At 38.7% G+C, this 21,749-nt stretch overlaps 2 protein-coding genes across 2 annotated transcripts; both read left to right on the plus strand.

Moving 5' to 3' along the window:
• The first annotated feature begins 652 nt into the window (after positions 1–652).
• On the plus strand, positions 653–7,060 carry LOC120778720 (glycerophosphocholine phosphodiesterase GPCPD1-like). The gene is given in 4 exon segments (XM_040110682.1): positions 653–1,158; positions 3,643–3,714; positions 4,890–5,594; positions 5,596–7,060. Coding segments are annotated over 4 exon segments (2,424 nt in total). The 5' UTR covers positions 653–717; the 3' UTR covers positions 6,802–7,060.
• Positions 7,061–15,823: 8,763 nt separating this feature from the next.
• On the plus strand, positions 15,824–18,122 carry LOC120778796 (glycerophosphocholine phosphodiesterase GPCPD1-like). The gene has a single exon (XM_040110797.1). It carries the CDS (start codon positions 15,824–15,826, stop codon positions 18,119–18,121), a length of 2,298 nt encoding a protein of 765 aa, XP_039966731.1. The 3' UTR covers position 18,122.
• Positions 18,123–21,749: the final 3,627 nt, after the last annotated feature.

Here is a 21,749-nt window from a genome sequence, read left to right on the forward strand (position 1 = left end):
TAAAACTACGTAGCTTCTCATTTGCACATGTGCAGATATTCAAAACTCTTTTATCTTTCTCGATATGCTGAAGTCAACAAACCAATCAATCACCTAAAAGCATTAAAGCTACGCCACTAATTATACTTATTGATGTGCCAACATTAAATCTATAAAGTTTTTCCTTATGCCTCGTCATACTTGTCAGGCGAAAATTTACCAAAAATAATATATTTATTTTGTATAAATTTTCCAAAGAAAACAAATAACGCAATAAGCGCAAAGTCTGCCAGCGTTTCCCTCCCAAAACAACTTATTCGCTGCCAAAAGAAAAATGTCTCATAAGAGCATAAAAATCACCTCACTTCACGATTTAAAGGTGGATTTCGAAGGCCTTTTCGTGCAAAAAATGACGCAACGGCAAGCCTTACGGTGGCGCACAACTACTTACATACATACATACGGACTTAACAATTATAATGCTATAAGTAATCATATGGGTAGGTGAGTTTCCTTGTTTGCATTTCGATTTTTTCTTGATTTATTTGGTGCGAAATTTATTTTCACCCACCCAATTGACGGTGCGTCGCCAGCGCATTAGTCGAACGCCGCGAATTTCGTAGCAAACACACGAGTGCCGAGAGTGTCTGGTGAACTTTTTGTTTTTTGCACAAAATATTTCGCGCAGTGTAAACTGAATTTAATTTTTGGCGCAGTGCTGAAGACTGAAGAAACTCAATGCATAAAAACTTACAGCAACGTTATCTGGCAACGCTGAGAAAATGTGCCACACCAATGCCCACTTTTGTAGCACAAACCGTGACAACACAACCGCAACGGCAACAACAAGTAGTGAAAAAACACCAACAAGAAATACAAACGCGATCATACGCCGTTAGCTCACCAAAGCGTTGTGCCTTGCCGCGCAATTTCGGGCAATGTTTTGATTGCTTTCACGTGGCAGGTGTGACAAGCGTCGCCTTCTACAGTTCAAGGTCGCATGGCACAAGCGCAACAACAGCAGCAGCATCGCCGCAAACAACAACGAAAACACCAGTTACGACAGTAACAGTAACAGCCGCTGTTGACGGCATGACGGCCAGTGCAGATATGGCAGATTTTCTCATTACAAATACAACAAAAATAACAAGTGCTAACCAGCAAACACGCGGCGCGGAGGTAAAATTAAGCGCAGAAATGATAAATATAGCAGTTTGCTTAAATCTGTGACACTTTTTATTGCTTTTGCATTATATAAAAGCTTTCCGATTTTTGTTACACGCCCACTGTTACGTATACGCAGTGTACATCCCCCAGTTAAATATCTGTGTCGCTTTGTCTGCGTCAACAGCTGATGCAACCAAAACACATGTCACTTGTGTTTTAGCTACCCAAGGCTGGCCGCTTAGTCGTCTCAAGTGTTTTATGTGTGTGTGGGAGGAGCGCAAGTGAGGTAAATGGCTATATAGATTACTCATACGCCATGTGCGACGGTGTGTGCATTAAAAGCCCTGACGCAAATAAATAACCAGTTGTTGCTAAGCGCCCTCAATGCCGTTATGTTGTTGGAAATAAAAGCTGTCAAAAGCTTAAGAGCTTTTACTCTTACCTTAGACACGAGCTTTTTGTCGTTAAAATTCAAATCGCGTCAAACTTGAATGCTTTCGAATAGTTTTCTGTATGCCTTGTGGTGTGATATGAAACTTGTTAGGCATTTGTGCATATTGATAAGCACTTTGATAATGTTTCTTAGATTGCTACTGGTCACGGCACAGCTAACTCGTTTGACTAGACTTGTTGTTTGGCAGCTGAAATCCAAAAATTAAACACAATTTGCCCTTACTTGCTCCTCCATATTTATTTTTCATTTCTTAAAACACTTCTCTGCCTTCATTCTTTGTCTTTCAACATTTTATTTATATTCCACGCACGACTTCAATGCTTCGACATTAACTGCCGATCACGTGAACACAAGCTCTCTGAAACAAAGTGCTATTAAAATGCATGACAACTGCTATTAATAAACAATAGCGATAATTTTATGTATTCTGGCGATCTTTGGCAAGAAACGACACGTGATCACGTGCTGTCGAGTGGTTTGTTGGTTGGAATGTGTGCAAGTTAATCAGTGTGGCCGAAGAAAATGGACGGATTTGGAATAAGAAATAAGATAAAAATATATGGTATATATAAATGAGAAATAATTGTGACAGCTAGTATTTTTTAGCTTTTTCTTGAAATTCGAAAATTCTTGAATTTGAGTGGAGTACATACATATCTAATTATACTCATATATGTACTTATATTCATACTTGGAAAATGACCACTGAAGTTTTGAGAAAGTTCAGTTGCTAATTTTTGTTTTCTCAGACTTAAGTTTTTTGACTTTTCAAAAATTAAAATTGCCATTTTGAAATCCCTTCATGTATGTTGTCATATATACAAGTGTTGAAATATTCATATATTTAGTGCCAAAATAAATATATGTATGAACTCCACGGACATAGTGACGTAAACAAAGACGACAGCCAAACATTTGACTCCTATGCGTACTTATTATATTCCAATTTGCGGACATTAGAATTATGTCAGGGACACGCGTCTTCAAAGCAGTGATTGATTTCAAGTGACAGCTAGCCAAAACAATACTAGATACCTTTACCAATATAGTACATATATAAGTACATACATTTACTTTTATATGCAGCTATTAATTTGAAGCCGTCAAGTCGACAAATGTCTTTAGATTTTCGCATTTGCTCATGTCTTGAGGCACAATTCTCCAGTGCAGCAATAACAGCTCAGAGTTTTAATAGAAAATTGACAAATTATCAGCCAATTGGATGGGCAGGTATTAGATTTGGGGGGAAGTACGGTTTGGTTATAATGATTTTCGGAATAAAATTGTTTTTTAATTACATTGATGGATCGATAAATCAAACTTAGCGATGTTATTCATGTATAGGAATTTAGGAAAAAATGTAAGTGAAATTATGAAAATTGTTTTAATATGGAATTCATGATGAGGGTATAATTAAAATTTCATATCACAAGTGCGCACATTTCATATTTTTAATTTTGTTTAATTATTTTATGTTATGTTAAGTTACGTTACGTTACGTCAAGTTCAGTTAAGTTCAAATTTTATATTTTAAGTGCGCAATATTTCATACTTTTTATTTTGTTTAATTATTTAATGTTACGTTAAGTTACGTTACGTTACGTCAAATTAAGTTAAGTTCAAATTTTATATTTTAGGTGCGCAACATTTCATACTTTTTATTTAATTTAATTATTTAATGTTACGTTAAGTTAAGTTAAGTTAAGTTAAGTTAAATTTGTATATCATAAGTACACAACATTTCATACTGTTTTATTTTGTGTTATGGTAAGTAAACTTATGTTAAGTTACGTTACGACAAGTTAAGTTCAAATTTTATGCCTTAAGTGCGCAACATTTCATACTTTTTTATTTTGTTTAATTATTTTATGTTATGTTAAGTTAAGTAAAGTTAATTTTTTTCTTTGCTTAATCTTTTTTATTTTGAGTTAAGTTAAGTTATGTTAAGTTTTTACCAACTACCTGTCGCTTGCCATCACTCTTTATGCTCCTAAAATTATTAGTTGGTATGCAATTACTTTAATATATGTTTGTTTTTACAGAACTCCAAAACCGGTTATCAAAATCCATCATCTAATTCCCTCTCAACCTTATCCAACAAATCATGCCAACAGGTATTATTGGATTTCCAAGTTATTTGTTTCAAATTGTTGTTGTTGTGCTCGTTGTGCTTAATGAATTCTGCAGTGGCTTCGTTTTTTTCACTTTTCTATAATCTTAAGTGCTTAAGTGTTAAGTAACTATGCTTGCTTTGCTCGCTTTTTTCAATTTTTGTTTATATATTGATATGGTTAAGCTAAGAATGTTCCAGGCTGTTGGTTCTTTCTAAGAATTTTAATTCAATTGATTTTCTTTCTAAAAGTTCGGCTTGAAGAAATTTGTCTTGTGTTTCAAAACTGCTCTGGTTTCTAAAAGCAATTAGTATTCCCACTCATCGAAGCTTGACTAAAACAGAAGATTCTTTTGCTTTGCGCACGACTGTACTCTATTTATATAATTATGGTACTGTTTTTTAATTTTCATAAAATCAAACAAAAAAAAAATGTCGAAACAAACAAGCTTTACAATTATCAGCTTATCAGATGTTTCTAGTCATAGCTTTGTTGTTGTAACAGCGGATCATAGGGCAATAACATGAGTGATTACTTCAATCAAAACATTCTACTTTTTCCGCACACTGCACGTGTATATATACATACATATAAATATATATAAATATACATATAAATATATGTATATATATGTACGTATGCACGGGTGAGATTGAGTGAGATCAGCTTTTCAGGAAGCTGCTTGTTAGCGAGCTTACGTATTAAGATCCGCCTTTTGACTTGATTTGCATTCGGGAAGGCTCGGCTGACGCACGTGATGAAGTCAGATTCGTGCGCTTGACATTCAACCCAGCTAACCGTGTACATATGTATGTACATATGTAAGATTAGTCCATTAATCGCATCTTAGTATATGTCTTAGTATATGTCTATTATCAGCAGTTATAGAAATTCGGAAAACACAATCTATTTATATCATGTTGTTGTTGTGTCGTTGAAATCGCAATACCTGTGTCTACGGAAACAGTTGCGCCATTTAGCGAACCACAGTCTAGTTTTAAACTAAGCTTCCAATCAAGCTTGTCCGCAGTTAAACGCTGACAAGCAATAGCATAAGTTCGCACTTGTTTAAATCGCACTAATCGTACTGAAATAGCCTAAACTTAACTTAACGCAAGATGTCTTTTCGCAAAATACTAAATGATTTTCGTCCTTTTCTTTTGCTCTTTTTCGTGCAGTGCGCTTCGTACGTGGACGCAGCTACGATCGTGAACGAACTGCGGGTTTTGGAAACTGCCTCTGAAACGACGCCATGCACGCCGACGCTGCAGCAATTCGCCGTAGAACTGCACACCGATTTGGGTCCTAGCGAGCGCGTCGGTCTCACCGGTGACGTCAAGGCTTTGGGTGAATGGCGTTTGGAGCGGGCCATTGCATTGGAACCACAACAGGGCGAACGCAGATGGCAAGCCAATGTGCTGTTGCAAACTTGCCGTAACATAAGTTACCGCTATTTCATCTATGTGGAGGACAAGCAAGGTCGCAAGCAGATACGTCGCTGGGAGACCCGTCTACAACCTCGTGTGCTCAAGCCCGCTGGCGCTGAGTCGGCTAATAGCGAGACGCGCATTGATCGCTTCGGTGATGCCGATGGCAGTGGTGAGACACAAGTGAATCGTGGCTGGTTGACCAATGATTGTATAGTGCAGTTGAAGTTCGAACGCGAACAAATGTTCCAGGTGCTTGATATTGAGAAATTTGACCCGGCCGATGAAGTGTTGGTGAAGATTTTGCCATTGAATGAGGAGGGCGAACCGACCGAGGCGGGCGTACATGTTGAGGTGGCGAAATTGAAGTATGCGCAGAGTCATTTGCAGCCCCAGCAAGCTTTCGGCATTGCTTATGAGCAAGGCGACATTGTTGTATTTCATATTACAGCGCCATGTCCTTTACAGACAGCGTTCGCAATTATTTTCCACACACCCGATCAGCGTCCAGTCGGCAAGGCTGTTATTACAGCCGCAGCTGGAGGGTAGCGAGGGTGTGCTGGAATTGTCCATCACCGAGCCGGTGCCTGAGGCTACCACCGTTATTGCGCGTCTAACACTACCGTACCTGATTGTGAAGCCGTTCGCCGACAAGACGCTTGACTTCCGCACCACATACGCGCACTACTGGCCCAGGAGCTGGCCGAACTTGAATGTGGGTCATCGCGGCAATGGACGCAGCTACATTGCTGATCCGCCAGCCGAACGCGAGAACACGATCGCTTCGTTTATGCGCGCTTATGAAAAATTCGCTGACATGATTGAATTGGATGTGCATTTAACGGCCGATGGTGTGCCTGTCATCTACCACGATTTTGGCATGCGCACAGCACCACAGGGTAAAAATATCACTAAGGCTGAGCAGCTGCAGTATGTGCTCATCAAAGATATAAATTACGAGAAATTGAAGCAGTTGCGCGTGTTCGCTATTATCAACGGCAAGCCAGTCGAGTTTCCATCGCACAATGCAGAGCCCCGTGTGGAGCATCGTATTTTCCCCACGCTAGTCGATGTACTCGAGGGTTTGCCCAAGTCGTTGGGCATCGATGTGGAGATCAAGTGGCCACAGCGTCGTGCCAGCGGCGCGCCCGAAGCGCATCAGACCATCGATAAGAATTTCTTTACTGATCGTGTGCTAGCGACCGTCATCAACCATGGCTGTGGACGTCCGCTGCTGTTCTCCAGCTTCGATGCGGACATATGTACAATGTTACGCTTCAAGCAAAATCTTTTCCCTGTGATGTTCTTGACACAAGGTCAAACCAAGAAATGGTCGCCTTTCATGGACTTGCGTACACGCACTGTCGAACAGGCTATCAATAATGCACAAGCCTTCGAGTTGGCTGGCACGGCGCCACATGCTGAGGACCTGCTGAGCGAAGAGGGCGCGCAGCTTTTGCAGAAAGCGCGCGACTTGGGACAGATCTCACTGGTCTGGGGTGACGATTGCAACTCCAAGGAACGCGTGCAGTACTTTGTGGAAATTGGTGCGACTGCCACATGCTACGATCGCACAGATCTATACATACCGGAAGGCAAGGAGCGCGCATTCTTCAATTCGTCCAGTCTCCTAGCAGAGTTCGAGGAGCAGTGCCTGCGCTAAGCGGGTCTGCAGTCGATAGCGGGAGCAGCAAAGTGATAACAGGGTTGAAATAACACTCTGAAGGGAGGGTAATTTATAAGTGATCGTGATCGGCTTGTCGATCCGAGCAAATGGCGGGAAGTATATGCCGAGTTTTATACGGGGGCGATTTGAGTAACGGCATTATTCACTTTCAGTAGACTTAACTATATTTTTTTATAAAAGATATTCACAAAAACACCATATAAAAATAGAAAACAAAATCTTCAAGTAGTCGCAAATAAATTTTAATTAGTACACACACTTACACATATAAATAAGCAATAATAATAACAACACACAACATAATTTAATGTTAAAAATCGTAGAAAGAAAAACAAAAAATACGCTTAAGACATATGAATCACAAAAGATATGAAAAATAGTTCCGTTAAAGAAACAAGAATACAAGAAAAACTTGGAACTGTTTTTTATTTAAGTCGCCGCTTGCGATCAATGCGGTTCGCTGGCGAACGCTGGTCGCAAAGTGTGTGCATGAGAAATCCAAAGCGAAAGTATAAGGTACAGTAGCGTTGTATGTGTTGGCGGCTAAACGGCTGCGCGTACAGCTCGAGCGCCAGCAAGGACTGTGGTGTGGCGGCGGTGACCCTCCCAAGCAGTAAGTAATTCTGCCCCTGATAAAAACGTACAGTAACAGCAACAACTCTTAAAAAAAAACAAAAATTGCAAAGTGAGAGTCTGTTTGCGGGAAATCCAGGGTGAGCGTCCCTCGAACTCATAGCCCAAGTGGCGCTTGAGAGTGCAGCGTGCTAGATATGGACCCATATACAAATTACTATTTTACCTTATAACTTTGGCAGTTTTTCTTTCAAATATTTGCTCTCTTGAAATTTAACAATTATAGTAGTTAAAAAATTGTATTAACGAACTTTGTAAATTTTTTGGTTTTTATTTAACAAATGTGAATATCAAATTTATTGTGAAGAATCTTTTATTATTGTTGTTTTTTGCAATAATGCTCAGATGAAATTATAGTTTTAAGTTTTAAATAGTTAATTGTTTTTAATTTAACTAAATTTTTATTTCACATACCGTACAAGTGCTTTGAGATTTATGATAACTCTTAAGAACGAAAAAATTTAATTGGAAGCTTTTCTAGAAGTTAACTTTTTTAATTTTAATTTAATTTATATTTATTAGACAATTTTAATATAAAACAAAAGTATATTTTTTAACTGAAAGACATGTGACTTATTACCAAACTCCAAACTATAGAGCTGAGAAACTAGTTCTTGAAAAAGTTACTGATGAGATTTAAGAGCCAAATCACTAAATCGCACGAGTTCACACCGCAAGGATATTTTGCATGACACCGAGGTGTACCGGATTTATATAAATGAGTTTATTATGGATTAGTCGTGCCAAAAAATATGGATCACAAAGCAGCCTTAGCATGTAGACACAATTAGTATGCTCCAACGTTTTATGTAAAATTTAGCTTTAATAGTTTACTTAAACGACTTATGATCCTTTGATAGATCTGAAACCATACAAAGCCATTAGAGAATGTGACAAGAATATAAATCATCCCGCGGAGAGATCAAACACGGTGACAACTACACAGCCTTTGAGTAAGCAAACAACTTATTAAGAAGTGTATAGTATTCCGCCCACTTGGAATAAGATTTCAAAAGATGTTTTCCGAGACAATCTTTTCTATAATCAGCTAACTTACTCTACTGAGTAAACAGCTAATGAAATTCTTGTAATTTTACAAGAAATTGGAAATTTTAAAAAATGTGACGAACTGGCCTAAAAAACCTCAAACAACTATGCAACGATAATTATATTGCCATCGCACTTATTTTTGCCCTGTTTTACATATTTTACTCTTACCACTAAAAGAGCCTCTCTTAAGCTATAAAGGATTCTCTGAATATGTTCTTAAATATATTCGATAGATAGATCGAGGCTACGTGACTATAAAAAGAGAATAAGAACAACTGATTCCACGAAAGCCATTTCTAAGAGTCAAAATTGGTAAGGGTCCCCAATATCCCCAATGCGAAACAGACGGAAGCAAACCTAATATTCAAATAACTGCGACGGAAAAATACCTCAAATATCTGTATTTGCATAGGTATGATTGAGAGCCTTATCGCGTTTAGGTCGACTAATTAATCACTTCGTACATCAAAGGTCACCGAGGATCATACTTTCAGTGATATGAAAAAATACTGTCAATTTATATATTTTGTTAAGAGAGAAGTAACTAGTAATTAGAAGTAGTTTCTCAACAAAGAAAATATTGACATGGCAAATCCGAAAGAGTGTGACTAAACATTTCTGGAATCAATTAATTGCCTTAACAACTTTTCGCAATATAACATGTACTCTGAAACTATAGGATCCGGAATCATTCCAGAAGGCTGATTGGGAATTTCTCTCATCTCTCTCTTATTCAACAATGTTGACAGTACATCGAAGTTGACCGATAACACTGATATTGTAGGGGTTCCGTTCCAACGCAAGTTTTGGGTCCAGATGAATGTAAATTTATAAATTATTTTTTGTAAATTATTTTGGGCATGGTTTTTTACCGTTATAACAACAGTTAATGTCTTGCATTCAACTATTACACCCTTTTGTGCTTCTAAGCGAAAATTTAGCGCCGATATAGAACTAGGACATAGGCAGCCACTTAGTTATGACAGATAACCAAGGATAATGAGACATATGACATTCGTTTCGGGAGTAAGTGCACAATATTGTTGTTGTTGCAGAAGTATTGAGGAAATGCGGCGGAGACACTTCGTTATAGATACCGGTACAACAATCTCTGCATTTTAGAAATCACCAATAAGTATAACGGAAAATTAAAGACATCTAATTAATAGAAAATTTCAACGAAATAGTTGCGAAGATTTTCTTGTGGAAAGACAAGGAAATGTTAAGTTATATGAGTTTTGGTAAATGTTTTCAGGGAGTCTAAATTAAGGTCCAGGAATTCTGACCTAGTTCTTCATGAATAAACTTTCAACACGTATAACTATAAATGGCGCATTTTATTGCGTTGCAAAAATAGAAAATTTGAAAAACTCATTAGCTTTATAAAAAATTTAAGAGATACGTAGCCACACTGGGGAAACATAGTGCAAAAATAGAAAACGTGAAAGAAAATTTTGAATAATGAGATTCAAGTAAAAGTAATAATTATAAGTGATAGTAATAATAGATAATATGCTTATAAATATGTGAATTTAGTCAAAATTATTTATGTATTTCAGCTTCCCTTTTTAAGACCTTACTTAAGACATGATTTCGTTTTATGAAATTACCGGACTTTTCCTGAAAGCGTAAACAGTTTTAGTGAAATCTTTCGTTATTTATATTGAATAATTTTAATTTCCCAAAGGAAGATAGGATATGTTTTAGAATTTTTTTTAACGAAAATTGAGTTTTCAAACAAAACTAGTTGAACTATGATTCAATTACTGACTGTATCTTTAGAACAAAATCAAGAAATATTTTTACTCTTATTGTTGAAGTCATGCGGAAAGGAAAAGGAATGAATTTTTATTAAAAAAAATATATTTTTTATTTGAACAGACTGTATAAGACCAAAAATCAGAAATAAGTATAAAAAAAGACTTGACACAAATAAAGAATAGATAATTTGCGAAGAAGAAGTGCAGAACTTTTCAAAAAACATTTTCTGTTTTCGTTAATTTTCAAAATTAATGGCTCACATCTTGTTATAAAGCATCATAAAATCATAAATTTTTACACTTGTTTAATAAATTGTTGTTTGATTACATCCAAGGTTTACGGAATTACAATTCTCAACGCTTCATTTTTGGTTCGTTATAACTTTATGAGGCTATATGAAACCCGTAAATATAAAAATATTTTTGCTTGTTTATGTAATTAATGTAATATTTATATAAAAACTGTGTGATAATTATTTAGAAAAAATTTCTATAATTTATTTGTATTAAAACTAAAAAAATTCTAGTTGATGAAAATATTATAATATTTGAAAATTGACAATAAGAAGCAAAGCTTAAAATTATCTATGGGCAAAACTAGATTAATATTATTTCTGTAATTACTTCACAAATATGTGAAATATACTATATATACATATACAATATAATATAGAAAATGTTTCAGACTTTCGAACACTACGAGCCTACGGCAATATAAATCAAATTATTTCCAATAAAAAATGCATGACAAAGAGCTTATTGGAACAAATTTAAATTACTAAAAAAAATATGAACAAAATAAAATTTTCTATAAAATGAGTTTTAAAAGATTTTCTATAATAATAGCTGCACCGTGATGACAAACAATGCAAAGCAATAATATTTTTAAAATAATAAACACGAAACTAAAATATTATTGAGCGCGGCGCAATATTGGGTCGGCCTTTGGAAAGCAAAAAAAGAAAAATAAATAGATATTTTTTTTTAAGAAATTATACACTTGCCTTGTGAAATACAAGTACTCATAGAAGCTTAAAGCAATTGCAAATGTGTATTTTACATAATAAGGGTGAGATAATTTTACTGAGAATTTGAAGCGCGTAATAAAGTGACTTCGGAAACCCCCTTGAGTGCTGAAGATAATATAAGCGGCTTATACGTATTATTTGTTAACCTTTAATTGTCGAAAATACGCAAGTAATAGAAGGTTTTAAGATACAAATTTTATTGTATTAATTAAATTGCTGCGTTCTTCATTTATCAGAGTTACAAATGTTTTTATTAAAATTATTAAATATTGTTATACTAGAAGTAAATTATATTATTTATTAAAAGTGTCAGTAGAAACTGCTAAAATGTATGTATGTACCTGTAAACATAAAAGAGGCTTTAAAAGATGAAAGAGCAGTGCTCACAAAGAATATTTACCAATTACTCAAAATTGAGTTCAATAAAAAAATTCAAAATTATTCAGCATTGTTTTCTTTTTAGCAGCTAGTTTACCGGTATCATCGATATCACCTGTAAATTATTCTTACTGCTGTTCAGTAAAGGTTATGATAAATGCACGAATTCATTCCCATTAGCGTCGGGTTAAACTAACGCAGAGAGTTGAAACGTCGAACTAAGACTTTACTCGATAGAGGATTTTAGTTTTCAGTTGAAGGAAGCTTTTGTCGAGGGCTTAAAGCACTCAATCCTGGACGGAAATTCCGAACTTTAATTTACTCTGCCCTGTAAGGAACGCGTTTTCTAACGAAAAAGTGGCCTTAAGCTAAATAATTGAGCAAAAATTGAGATCCATAGGCTCGGATTGAAGTTAGTAAGTGGAAGAGCGTATTATTATCGTATTTTTTCAACAACCGATTATAGCCCCATTTGACCTATGTATATTTAGGTTTGTTAAATGTAACGAATATGGGGTTAAAAAACTGCCATAATACCTTCCTTTTAGTAGACTTCAGCGGATCCAAAAATTTTGCCTTCTTTTTTAATGTCGAAGAGTATTGTATACAAATCTAGACCCTCAGAACTAATATATCTTTTGCAATGAAACGCTTTTAATTGCAAAACAAAAAACAAATCTCAATGCAACCTTTCGATGTGATCCTGACGACTACGAGAAGTTCATCGTTATCAATGCAATATGGAAAGATAATACTGCTGATACTTCCTCTTCTTTACTGGCGTAGACACCGCTTACGCGTCTATAGCCGAGTTAACGGCGCGCCAGTCGTTTCTTCTTTTCGCTACGTGGCGCCAATTGGATATTCCAAGCGAAGCCAGGTCCTTCTCCACCTGGTCTTTCCAACGGAGTGGAGGTCTTCCTCTTACTCTGTTTCCCCCGGCGGGTACTGCGTCGAATACTTTCAGAGCTGGAGTGTTTTCGTTCACTCGGATGACATGACCTAGCCAGCGTAGCCACTGTCTTTTAATTCGCTGAACTATGTCATAGTTGCCGTGTATGTCATACAGCTCATCGTTCCATCGAATGCGATATTCGCCATGGCAAACGCGCAAAGGACCATAAGTCTTTCGCAGAACCTTTCTCTCGAAAACTCGTAACATCGACTCATCAGTTGTTGTCATCTTCCAGGCCTCCATATAGGAGGACGGGAATAATGATAGCCTTATTAAGTTTGGTTTTTGTTCGCCGAGAGAGGACTTTACTTCTCAATTGCCTACTCCGTCCGAAGTTGCGTCTCGCTTCCCTTTTCAACTCTCACCGTTAGTTCTGCTTCCACGAGTTTGGACAAACAAGCGAAGCAAATGGGTTTCGAAAGCATTAGCACCAACAACAACGTCAGCCTCAAAATTCAACGCAGAAGAACTCTTGCCAATGGGTGCTACTTCGGACGGAGTAGGCAATTGAGAAGTAAATTTCTCTCTCGACAAAGATCAAATTCTATCCTGTCTGGCTATATGGTGCAGAGGCATGGACGTTGGCAACATATGATGAGTCGGCATTGCGAGATTTCGAGAGAAAAATTCTGCGGAAGATTTATGTGTGTGTTTTTATTTGAACTTAACTTCTGAAGTCTTGGGATTTGTAAAACTCTTATTTGTTGCGTCAATTTCCAGAAATTGGTGAAGTAGCTCATACAAACATCTAGTAAAATAACATTTTACATATTTTATGGAAGTTGTATCCAGCTTGTCTCTTATTTTTGAAGTTTGCCTTGACCATTTGATGGTCTTTAAGAGAGATGGGTTTTCAAACCACTGATTAAAACGAAAGTGTGTTATCGTAATAGAAATTCGCAACGGCCCAGCGAAGGAAATAATTTAGTCCGAACAAAATCGAATCAGGCCCCGAAAAGTTAGTACAAATATACACACGACATCTGGCGCCCTTTACATCGTGTTAACGCGAGAAAACTTGTTTACATTAATTAAGTAGTTCGATTTATTTAAGCAGCTCATATTATATTTCACGCTTAACAGTCAACAACAAGGTGTGAGTGTCAAAAGCAAGTGAGAAGGTGTGTGATGTTGTGTAACGGAATTTACATTACCAGCTCAGTAATTAAGGCCTACAGCACCCGATTAACAGATTACAATAACATACTAACAAATCAATTTTTTTACATACTAGTAACGGCGTATATCAAGAATGTAATTGTATGGTAAAAGGTGAACCATTGCCACTTTCCCTACTATTTTTAAAGAAAAAACACAGAAACTTAAAACTTAATAGTGAATGTTTATTATCTTTCGAAAGAACATTCTTTGGCATTTTTTTTTTTGAATTTTATCTCTTTCAACTGTTTGCCGCGGCTACGTCTCAGATGGTCTATCCGTTGAGTCCGATTTTCGATGACTCGTTCATTTCGACTGATAACAGGCGAATGACACATGTGATATTATGCTCCAAGGCCTGAATCGAAGCGGGATTATCGGCATAGACTTTAAACTTTACATATCTTCACAGGATCAAAACGAGAAATTATATGCTTACAGAAGTATTTTCTCAATAAATCCATTGATTGATACGATGTGTGAGAATTTACCGGCTCACAAACCACACCAAATCGTGGTGTTTTCTGGATCAAATGGCTGCGATTGAATCTCTTCAGGTTGGTCTTCGTCCCAAATGTGACAGTTGTGATTGTTTTCATACATATTAAGCCAGATATGAGCCTCATCGCTGAATAAAATTTAGCTCGAGATCATCGGAACTTTTAAGATTTCGACGTAAAATGAACTGCGCTGCGAACGGAGCCGAATCGACTCTTCACGGTCTTCGTGTTTACTCTGATGGTGTTGCGAATAGTATGCTCAGCAGGTCGATTGTGTTGCCGATAAGTTGAGCGAAGGGCGCGAAACACATTCTTTACAGATCGTGAATTTTCATAATTAAGTTGAAAGCCTTGTAAACGTTGTTCAAGCGTAAGTCTTTCCATGATGAAATGGCAAACAATACAAAAAAGTGAGAGCTTGACACGACTCACGTGTGATCTGTAAAAAAAAGCTATTGAAAGAAGTAACTCTACTTGGGTCACCCATTACTACTAAAGAAAATAATAATTACTTATTGAGTTATAATTATGATTGCATTTTTAAAGTTATGTTTGCAATGCTTAATACGAATGGGATAAGCGCTGTTATTTGGAAATTTACGATCATTCTGATCAGTCATCCACTTGTAGTCAAAGAAATTTCTGCATAAATTAAATAGTATTTACCCTTATTTTTCAAATCCAATTCATGGTTTTGTTACCTTTGCAGTTTTCATGGCGCTCCATAAATGACCTGAGGCAGCTTTAAATTGGAATAAATTTGAATTCATTAAAGTTATAGACAACAGTGGGTACTAGATAAAAACGTACTCAAGTAAATTTATGGAAATGGATTGGTTGATGATGGGCACGATGAACTGTTTATGTCTGATTTCGTTGACGATAATTTCTTTCGCTGTTTTTCTTTTTCTTTTTTTCTAAAATATTGGCTCTCTAATGTTGATCGGAGAATATACAATTATTTACCACTTGCTTAGTTTGACAAAATAAGTTCTGGTGGTCAAAGACAATAAAAGTACTCACGAAATTGACGATATTGTCAAGGCCAATCATGACTCTCTGGCAATTCATTCTCATTTGAAAGATGAATCATATAAACTCATTGGAGCTCATAGAAATTAGGAGTTACATTAAGCGCGAGTTCACTGTCTTCAAGTAATTGCGGGCGTCTGCTGGTCCAGCTAAACCAATCTATGTAAATATAATAAAAACACCAAAATGCACATAAAGAGAATCACCGTGACGTTATCTGTTAGCAGTGCTCTTACTCTTCCGTCAGCGCGCTTCAGTTAGCTCCGAAATGCCAAGCGGCGAGCGTTAACGTTAGATAAACGCGACGATCACAGAAGAAGCGACGCAACACGCTGCGCAGACGCATTAAATAAAGATAAACAGTAAATAAGAAATATAAAAAAGTAAATCAATAACGCTGCAACAAAAACAATATTATAAAAAAATCGAACGCTTAAAGACGTCGAGAGTTCCAAGAGCAAAGTTTAAATAAAATATACTTTTCATTCTATCAGCTTTCAACCAATGAGTGCCAATTCGCAAACGATACAACTAGTCATATTATTTGTTGTTGTGCTGTACAGCGTGCTACTACCACGAACGGCAAGCGTACAAAGCCAAATTAGTAGCTATGCAGACACAGCTGGTGAATGGTCGTTGGACTTGAAGAAGTCGATAGCGAACTTCGTCGTACGCGCGGCTGGCAAAAGCAACTCGGAAGCGCCACCATTCAAGCTAACGCCGCAACAAATGGAAGACTACGAGGCAATAATGAGCGGCGGCGAGGATATGCCCAGCGATTCAGTCGCATATCGCAATCGGACAAAAGACCAAATGGACGACGAGTATGTGCCGGAAGATACGCGTAGCTTTCTCTGTCTGCCGATAATGCGTATTTTCACTGTGGAGGTGCGTCGCGTTGTGCTTGCGGGCGAGCGTGTTGCTGTGGTGGGTGATCATGCGCGACTTGGCGCATGGCAGGTGGAACGAGCTGTGGTGATGACGCCAAGCGGTCGCGACAACGGCGTCTGGTCAGCTAAAGTGGCAATTTGCGCCAACGCGCGTATACACTACCGTTACTTTATCTTCAGCGTCGATAGATACGGCAGGCGACGGGTGCACGATTGGGAGGGTGTACCGTATGGGCGCGTGTTGGAGCAATACCAGATGTATCGGCCACCTGGGAAGGATCAATTTGGCTTGTTGTCACACATGACCGTGGGTGATGTGGAGCACGAAAAAGGTTGGCTGCGCCATGAGTATGCCATCGAATTTAAGTTCATTTGGGAGCAGCATATGAAGTTTTACCGTTATATGCACTTGAATCGGGCCACGAAATTTCTGCTGAAGATGAGCGTTTCACAAAATGGTTTTGAGTTGCCGCCCAGCGCTTGGCGCGACACCGAACTGGAGGTGTCACACTACGCTTATAATCGCTCGCAGTTTCAAGCGCAAACAGAGCGCGGCGTACCCTATACAGCGGGCGATGTTGTCATATTTCGCTTCACAGCCGCGTTGAACACCAAAAACTCATATCAGCTGAGCATTTTTACGGCGGATGCCGATCGCGTAGGCGAAGCATTAATTCTATCTCTAGATTTGCGTGGCGGGGAAGGCGTGCTGAACCTGCCTATACAAGGCGCTGTGAATGGTTTTCAAGTCGGTGCGTTGACGTTGCCCTACGTGATTATACGCCCTTTAGCCGGCGCTGCGGATTATAATTTGCGCGGCAGCTTTCAGCGGTACTGGCCCATGAATTGGCCATCGGTGGATATAGGCCATCGCGGCATAGGTGCCAGCTACAATGCGGATGCACCATTGATGGAAAATACTTTAGCCAGTTTTTCATACGCACACAAATTCAAGGCAGAAATGGTGGAGTTGGACGTACAGCTGACGCGCGACTATGTGCCGATAGTCTGGCATGATTTTGGTTTCAAGACCGCGCCAAAGGGGCGCCTTGTGGAAAGCGTAGAGGACTTGGATTATGTTCTAATTAAGGACTTAACTTATAAACAACTGAAAGCCAGTCGCGTATTTGCCATTGAAGATGGCGACATCTATGAATACACGAACTACAACGCGCGCAATGCTTCGGAGATGGAACGCATATTCGTTACGCTGCGTGAAATATTCGAAATATTGCCTTCAACGCTCGGCCTGGATATCGAAATCAAGTGGCCGCAGCCTTTAGTGGGCGGCGCATTGGAGGCAGCGCAAACGCAGCGTAAAAATCGCTTCGTCGACACCATTTTGAAAACTACCGTTAAATATGGTTGCGGTCGTCCCTTATTCTTCTCCAGTTTCGATGCTGACATCTGCACTATGTTGCGCCTGAAACAGAATGTCTTTCCAGTTGCGTTCGTGACGATTGGCGAAACGCGCTTGTGGGAACCTTTTAAGGATTTGCGCACGCGCAGCTATCTGAACGCCGTGAACTTTGCCCAATCAGCGAATCTTTTGGGTACCGTGGCGCATGCAGAAGACTTTCTGCAGCATGGCGCGTTGCTTGACTTCGGTTTGGACTTGGGTCAGGCGACATTTGTGTGGGGCGATGAGCTGCAAGATGCGCGCACTGTTAAGCAATTCAAACGCTGGCATGTGTCCGGCGTAATTTACGACCGCATCGATTTGTACGGCCCGCGGCGCAAGCGTGAGCGCTTCTTCAATGCACCAGAGTTACTCGACATATTCACGCGGCAGTGCATTGTTGTTGGACATTCCAACTGCAGCAGTGAGTTCGCGCTGCCGGATGGCTTTGATTTGCATGGGAAACCGGTGAGTCGACTTGGCTGTGAGGTGATTGTGCAGCAGATTGGCTAAAAATCACACACATCTATTCATAGTATCTGTATTTGTAGCTAACGGAATTTTTAATATAATTATTTATGTAAATAGTAATAAGGTTTGGCACGAGCCGGTCATTTTCGTGAATGTTATTAAAAGTGTTGTTAAAATCGGAAAACAAAAGATAATTCAATTAATTGGTGTGTTTTGTGGTTTTTTTTGTTTTGTTTTCGAAGGAGGAATTTTCCATAGATACTGATACTTAGTAGAATGCAGTATATACGATTCGTACTATTCACTAAAGGTGCACCTCATTCGGAACCACGCTTGTTCCCTTTGTAGCATATAAGGGACTATGTTATCAGGTGTTATTCGGCTTGCCACTTTCATCTTCAGATCCTGTCGCTCGGTTGTAAATCTTGGGCAGCAGAAAAATATATGTTCTCATTTTCGCTACTGCTACCACAGAAAGAGCAAATAACTCCATTGTCATGACCGTGCCTATGCAGGAACTCTCTGAAACATCTGTGTCCTGTTAGAAACTGCGTAATGTTAAAGTCTATCTCGCCGTGCTTTCGGTCCACCTATGTTTGCACATTTCCGATTAATCGGTGCGTCCCTCTTCCCACCTCTAGATCCGCTTCAGTTCTCCAGCCATTATGTCTGGCGTCATTATACGTTTTTTGTTCTGCGAGTTTTGAGCTCTTTATGTTTCATTTATAGTACAGTCTCATTACATATGTTCTGGATTTGGTGGAGTTCATTGGCTACTATAGTTACCGCGATGTCTTCTTTAGGCAGCGTGGAGCGTAGTATTACATCATACAGTACACTCCATAAAGTGGACTCGGAGAAGCCGTATTGGTTGTTGGATAGGCTGTAGGCCTCCCCTTTTAGGTAACTTTCTAGTTGGACCCAGATATTCCACTCCAGCATTTTGTCCATTGTGTCGATCATGCATGGTAAGTGATAAGAACTCGATTCCCCCGCTGGTTTGTCAACCTTCTATAATAGCACTAGCCGTTGTATTTTCCATATCCACATCGTGTAAATAGCTCAAATGGGTTTGCGATGTGATTCACTGCGAGCTTCAGGTCCCTGTTTGGGATTCCATCCAGGCCTGGAGCTTTGGAATTACCGAATTAAAGTTCTAATAGTAAAGATACGTCAATAATGGATCTATGCCTATTATTTTCAAATGTATACTTTGTCCCTGTGTTCAGCAGGACAGCGTCTAGCACAGCGAAGGCTTTAAGCAGTGTACTTCCTCTATAGTTAGTTGCTTTGCTTCCCTATTCTATCGCTCAGGCATTGAAATCCCCGCAATGTACAATTAGAAAGTATTTCCAACACACTCACTCACATAGTTAAATCAATTATTCTGTCAAAAATTGATTATGGGTTCCCTATATTCAACACATCAAAAATAAACTGGTCAAAGATGGAGTCAGCATACCACACTGAAGCCCCACTTGCCAGTGGAGCTTTCCGTACTACCCCTATAGCAAACATTCTAGCCGAAGCAGGGTTACCTACCTTAGAAAACAGATTGCTTTACATCACCAGAAGCATGATTACGAAAATGATCAGTGCCGAAGGCTCTCCTATTAAAGCCGCACTAACAAACAGGCTACATCGGAAAAGAAAAACCAGGAAAACCTCAGCCTTACAAACGCTGATCCATTCTGCAAAGTAAATGAATATTCATTTAAATAATCCAGTGATCCCAAGCCTTCGCGCTCCTCCTTGGAGTCTTACAAAAACGTGCGTTATTCTGGATTTGGCTAAATTAAAAAAAGAAATTACACCAACAGACATTTACTTAAAATACTTCTCAGAAATAATAAGTTCTCACAAAAATTGGGACACACTCTACACAGATGGATCAAAGTATCATAATAATGTGGCTTTCAGTGTCGTTAAGGATAACTCTGTAATCATGTCAGCTTTACTACCTCCTTTTGCCTCAATTTTCACTGCAGAAGCAACAGCCATCCAGCACGCTTGCCTAATAGCAAAAAAGAGTAGACGTAAGCATCTCATCTTCAGTGATTCTTTATCGTCGCTTAAAGCCATACTAAACGTCCATTATGCTGATCCAACTGTTTCTCAAATTAGAGATATCCTGATCGACAATATTAGTAAAATCAAGTTATCATGGATACCCAGCCACATTGGTATACAAGGCAATACTCTAGCCGACTCCCAAGCCAAACATGCGCCAAGAGCTCCCTTAAAACTTATAAATACCAACAATAAAAACGACATTAAAAATTTTGCAAAAAAGTCCTATCGTGAGGCCGAAAATGAACACTGAAGCCAATGCTCCCACTATTACAAAATAATAAATCCTCAACGAAGATCGCCTCTCTTCCCTATAACCATATCCAGAAGACATTGCATTATATATGCTCTCTTTCGGTTGGGTCACACCAAACTAACACACGAACATATATTGGAAAACTCCCAAACACTAGTTTGCCCATATTGTAATACCGAAAATCTCACAATTCAACATTTAATACAAAACTGCGCATCATTGGAACCATCTCAACTTAAACTTAACAGAATTACTAACAAACGTAACACATACTAATATAAAAGAGTTTATTAAAGTTGATGTCGGTATGTTGCAGCTATAGAAGTTAATCTCATATATTTTGGCTCTTGCGTAATAGGCCTTTCCTGCTAGTGGTTAGAGTTGGAACGTTTTGTCTCCACATGTTCATAGTGCTTCCTTTTTTGTGATATCTGAGATACTGTTTGGGTTAGAAGCTCCTTAGCCGCCTCCCAGTGACTCAGATTTATTTGCAGGATTTTCACTTTATGTTTTTACTGCACGCTGCGTGGTAAATGGGATATTAATATATCATAATATTGTGTGTGGTTAATACATGTGGAGATCCAAACACGTTTCTCCAATCGGAATAAATTAAGATATTATTAATGTTTATTATTAATATTTATTAAGTCTACAGACCACTACACGTGCGGGATGGGATAGATACCGAGAGTTGAAGAGGGAAGCGAGACGCATTTGTAGACAGAAGAAGAAAGAGGCCGAAATGCGTGAGTATGAAGAGCTTGATAAGCTGGCCGACAGGGGTAATGCTCGAAAATTCTACGAAAAAATGCGGCGGCTTACAGAAGGTTTCAAGATCGGAGCATACTCTTGTAGAACCCCCAAAGGTGATCTAGTGACCGATGCCCAGAGCATACTTAATTTATGGAGGGAACACTTCTCCAGCCTGCTGTATTGCAGTGAATGCACAACGCCAGGAGAAGGCGAACCCGATTCCCCAATCGATGACGATGGAGCAGACGTTCCATTGCCCGACCATGAAGAAGTTCGAATAGCAATTACCCACCTGAAGAACAACAAAGCGGCGATGGAATGCCGGCCGAGCTATTCAAACACGGAGGCGAAGAACTGATAAGGAGCATGCATCAGCTTCTTTGTAAAATATGGTCGGACGAAAGCGTGCCCAACGATTGGAATTTAAGTGTGCTATGCCCAAACCATAAAAAAGGACACCCCACAATCTGCGCCAACTACCGTGGGATTAGCCTCCTCAACATCGCATATAAGGTTCTATCGAGCGTATTGTGTGAAAGATTAAAGCCCACCGTCAACAAACTGATTAGACCTTATCAGTATGGCTTC

The sequence above is a fragment of the Bactrocera tryoni genome, chromosome 5 (genome assembly GCF_016617805.1).
Source record: "Bactrocera tryoni isolate S06 chromosome 5, CSIRO_BtryS06_freeze2, whole genome shotgun sequence".
In the NCBI taxonomy this organism is placed as follows: Eukaryota; Metazoa; Arthropoda; class Insecta; order Diptera; family Tephritidae; genus Bactrocera; species Bactrocera tryoni.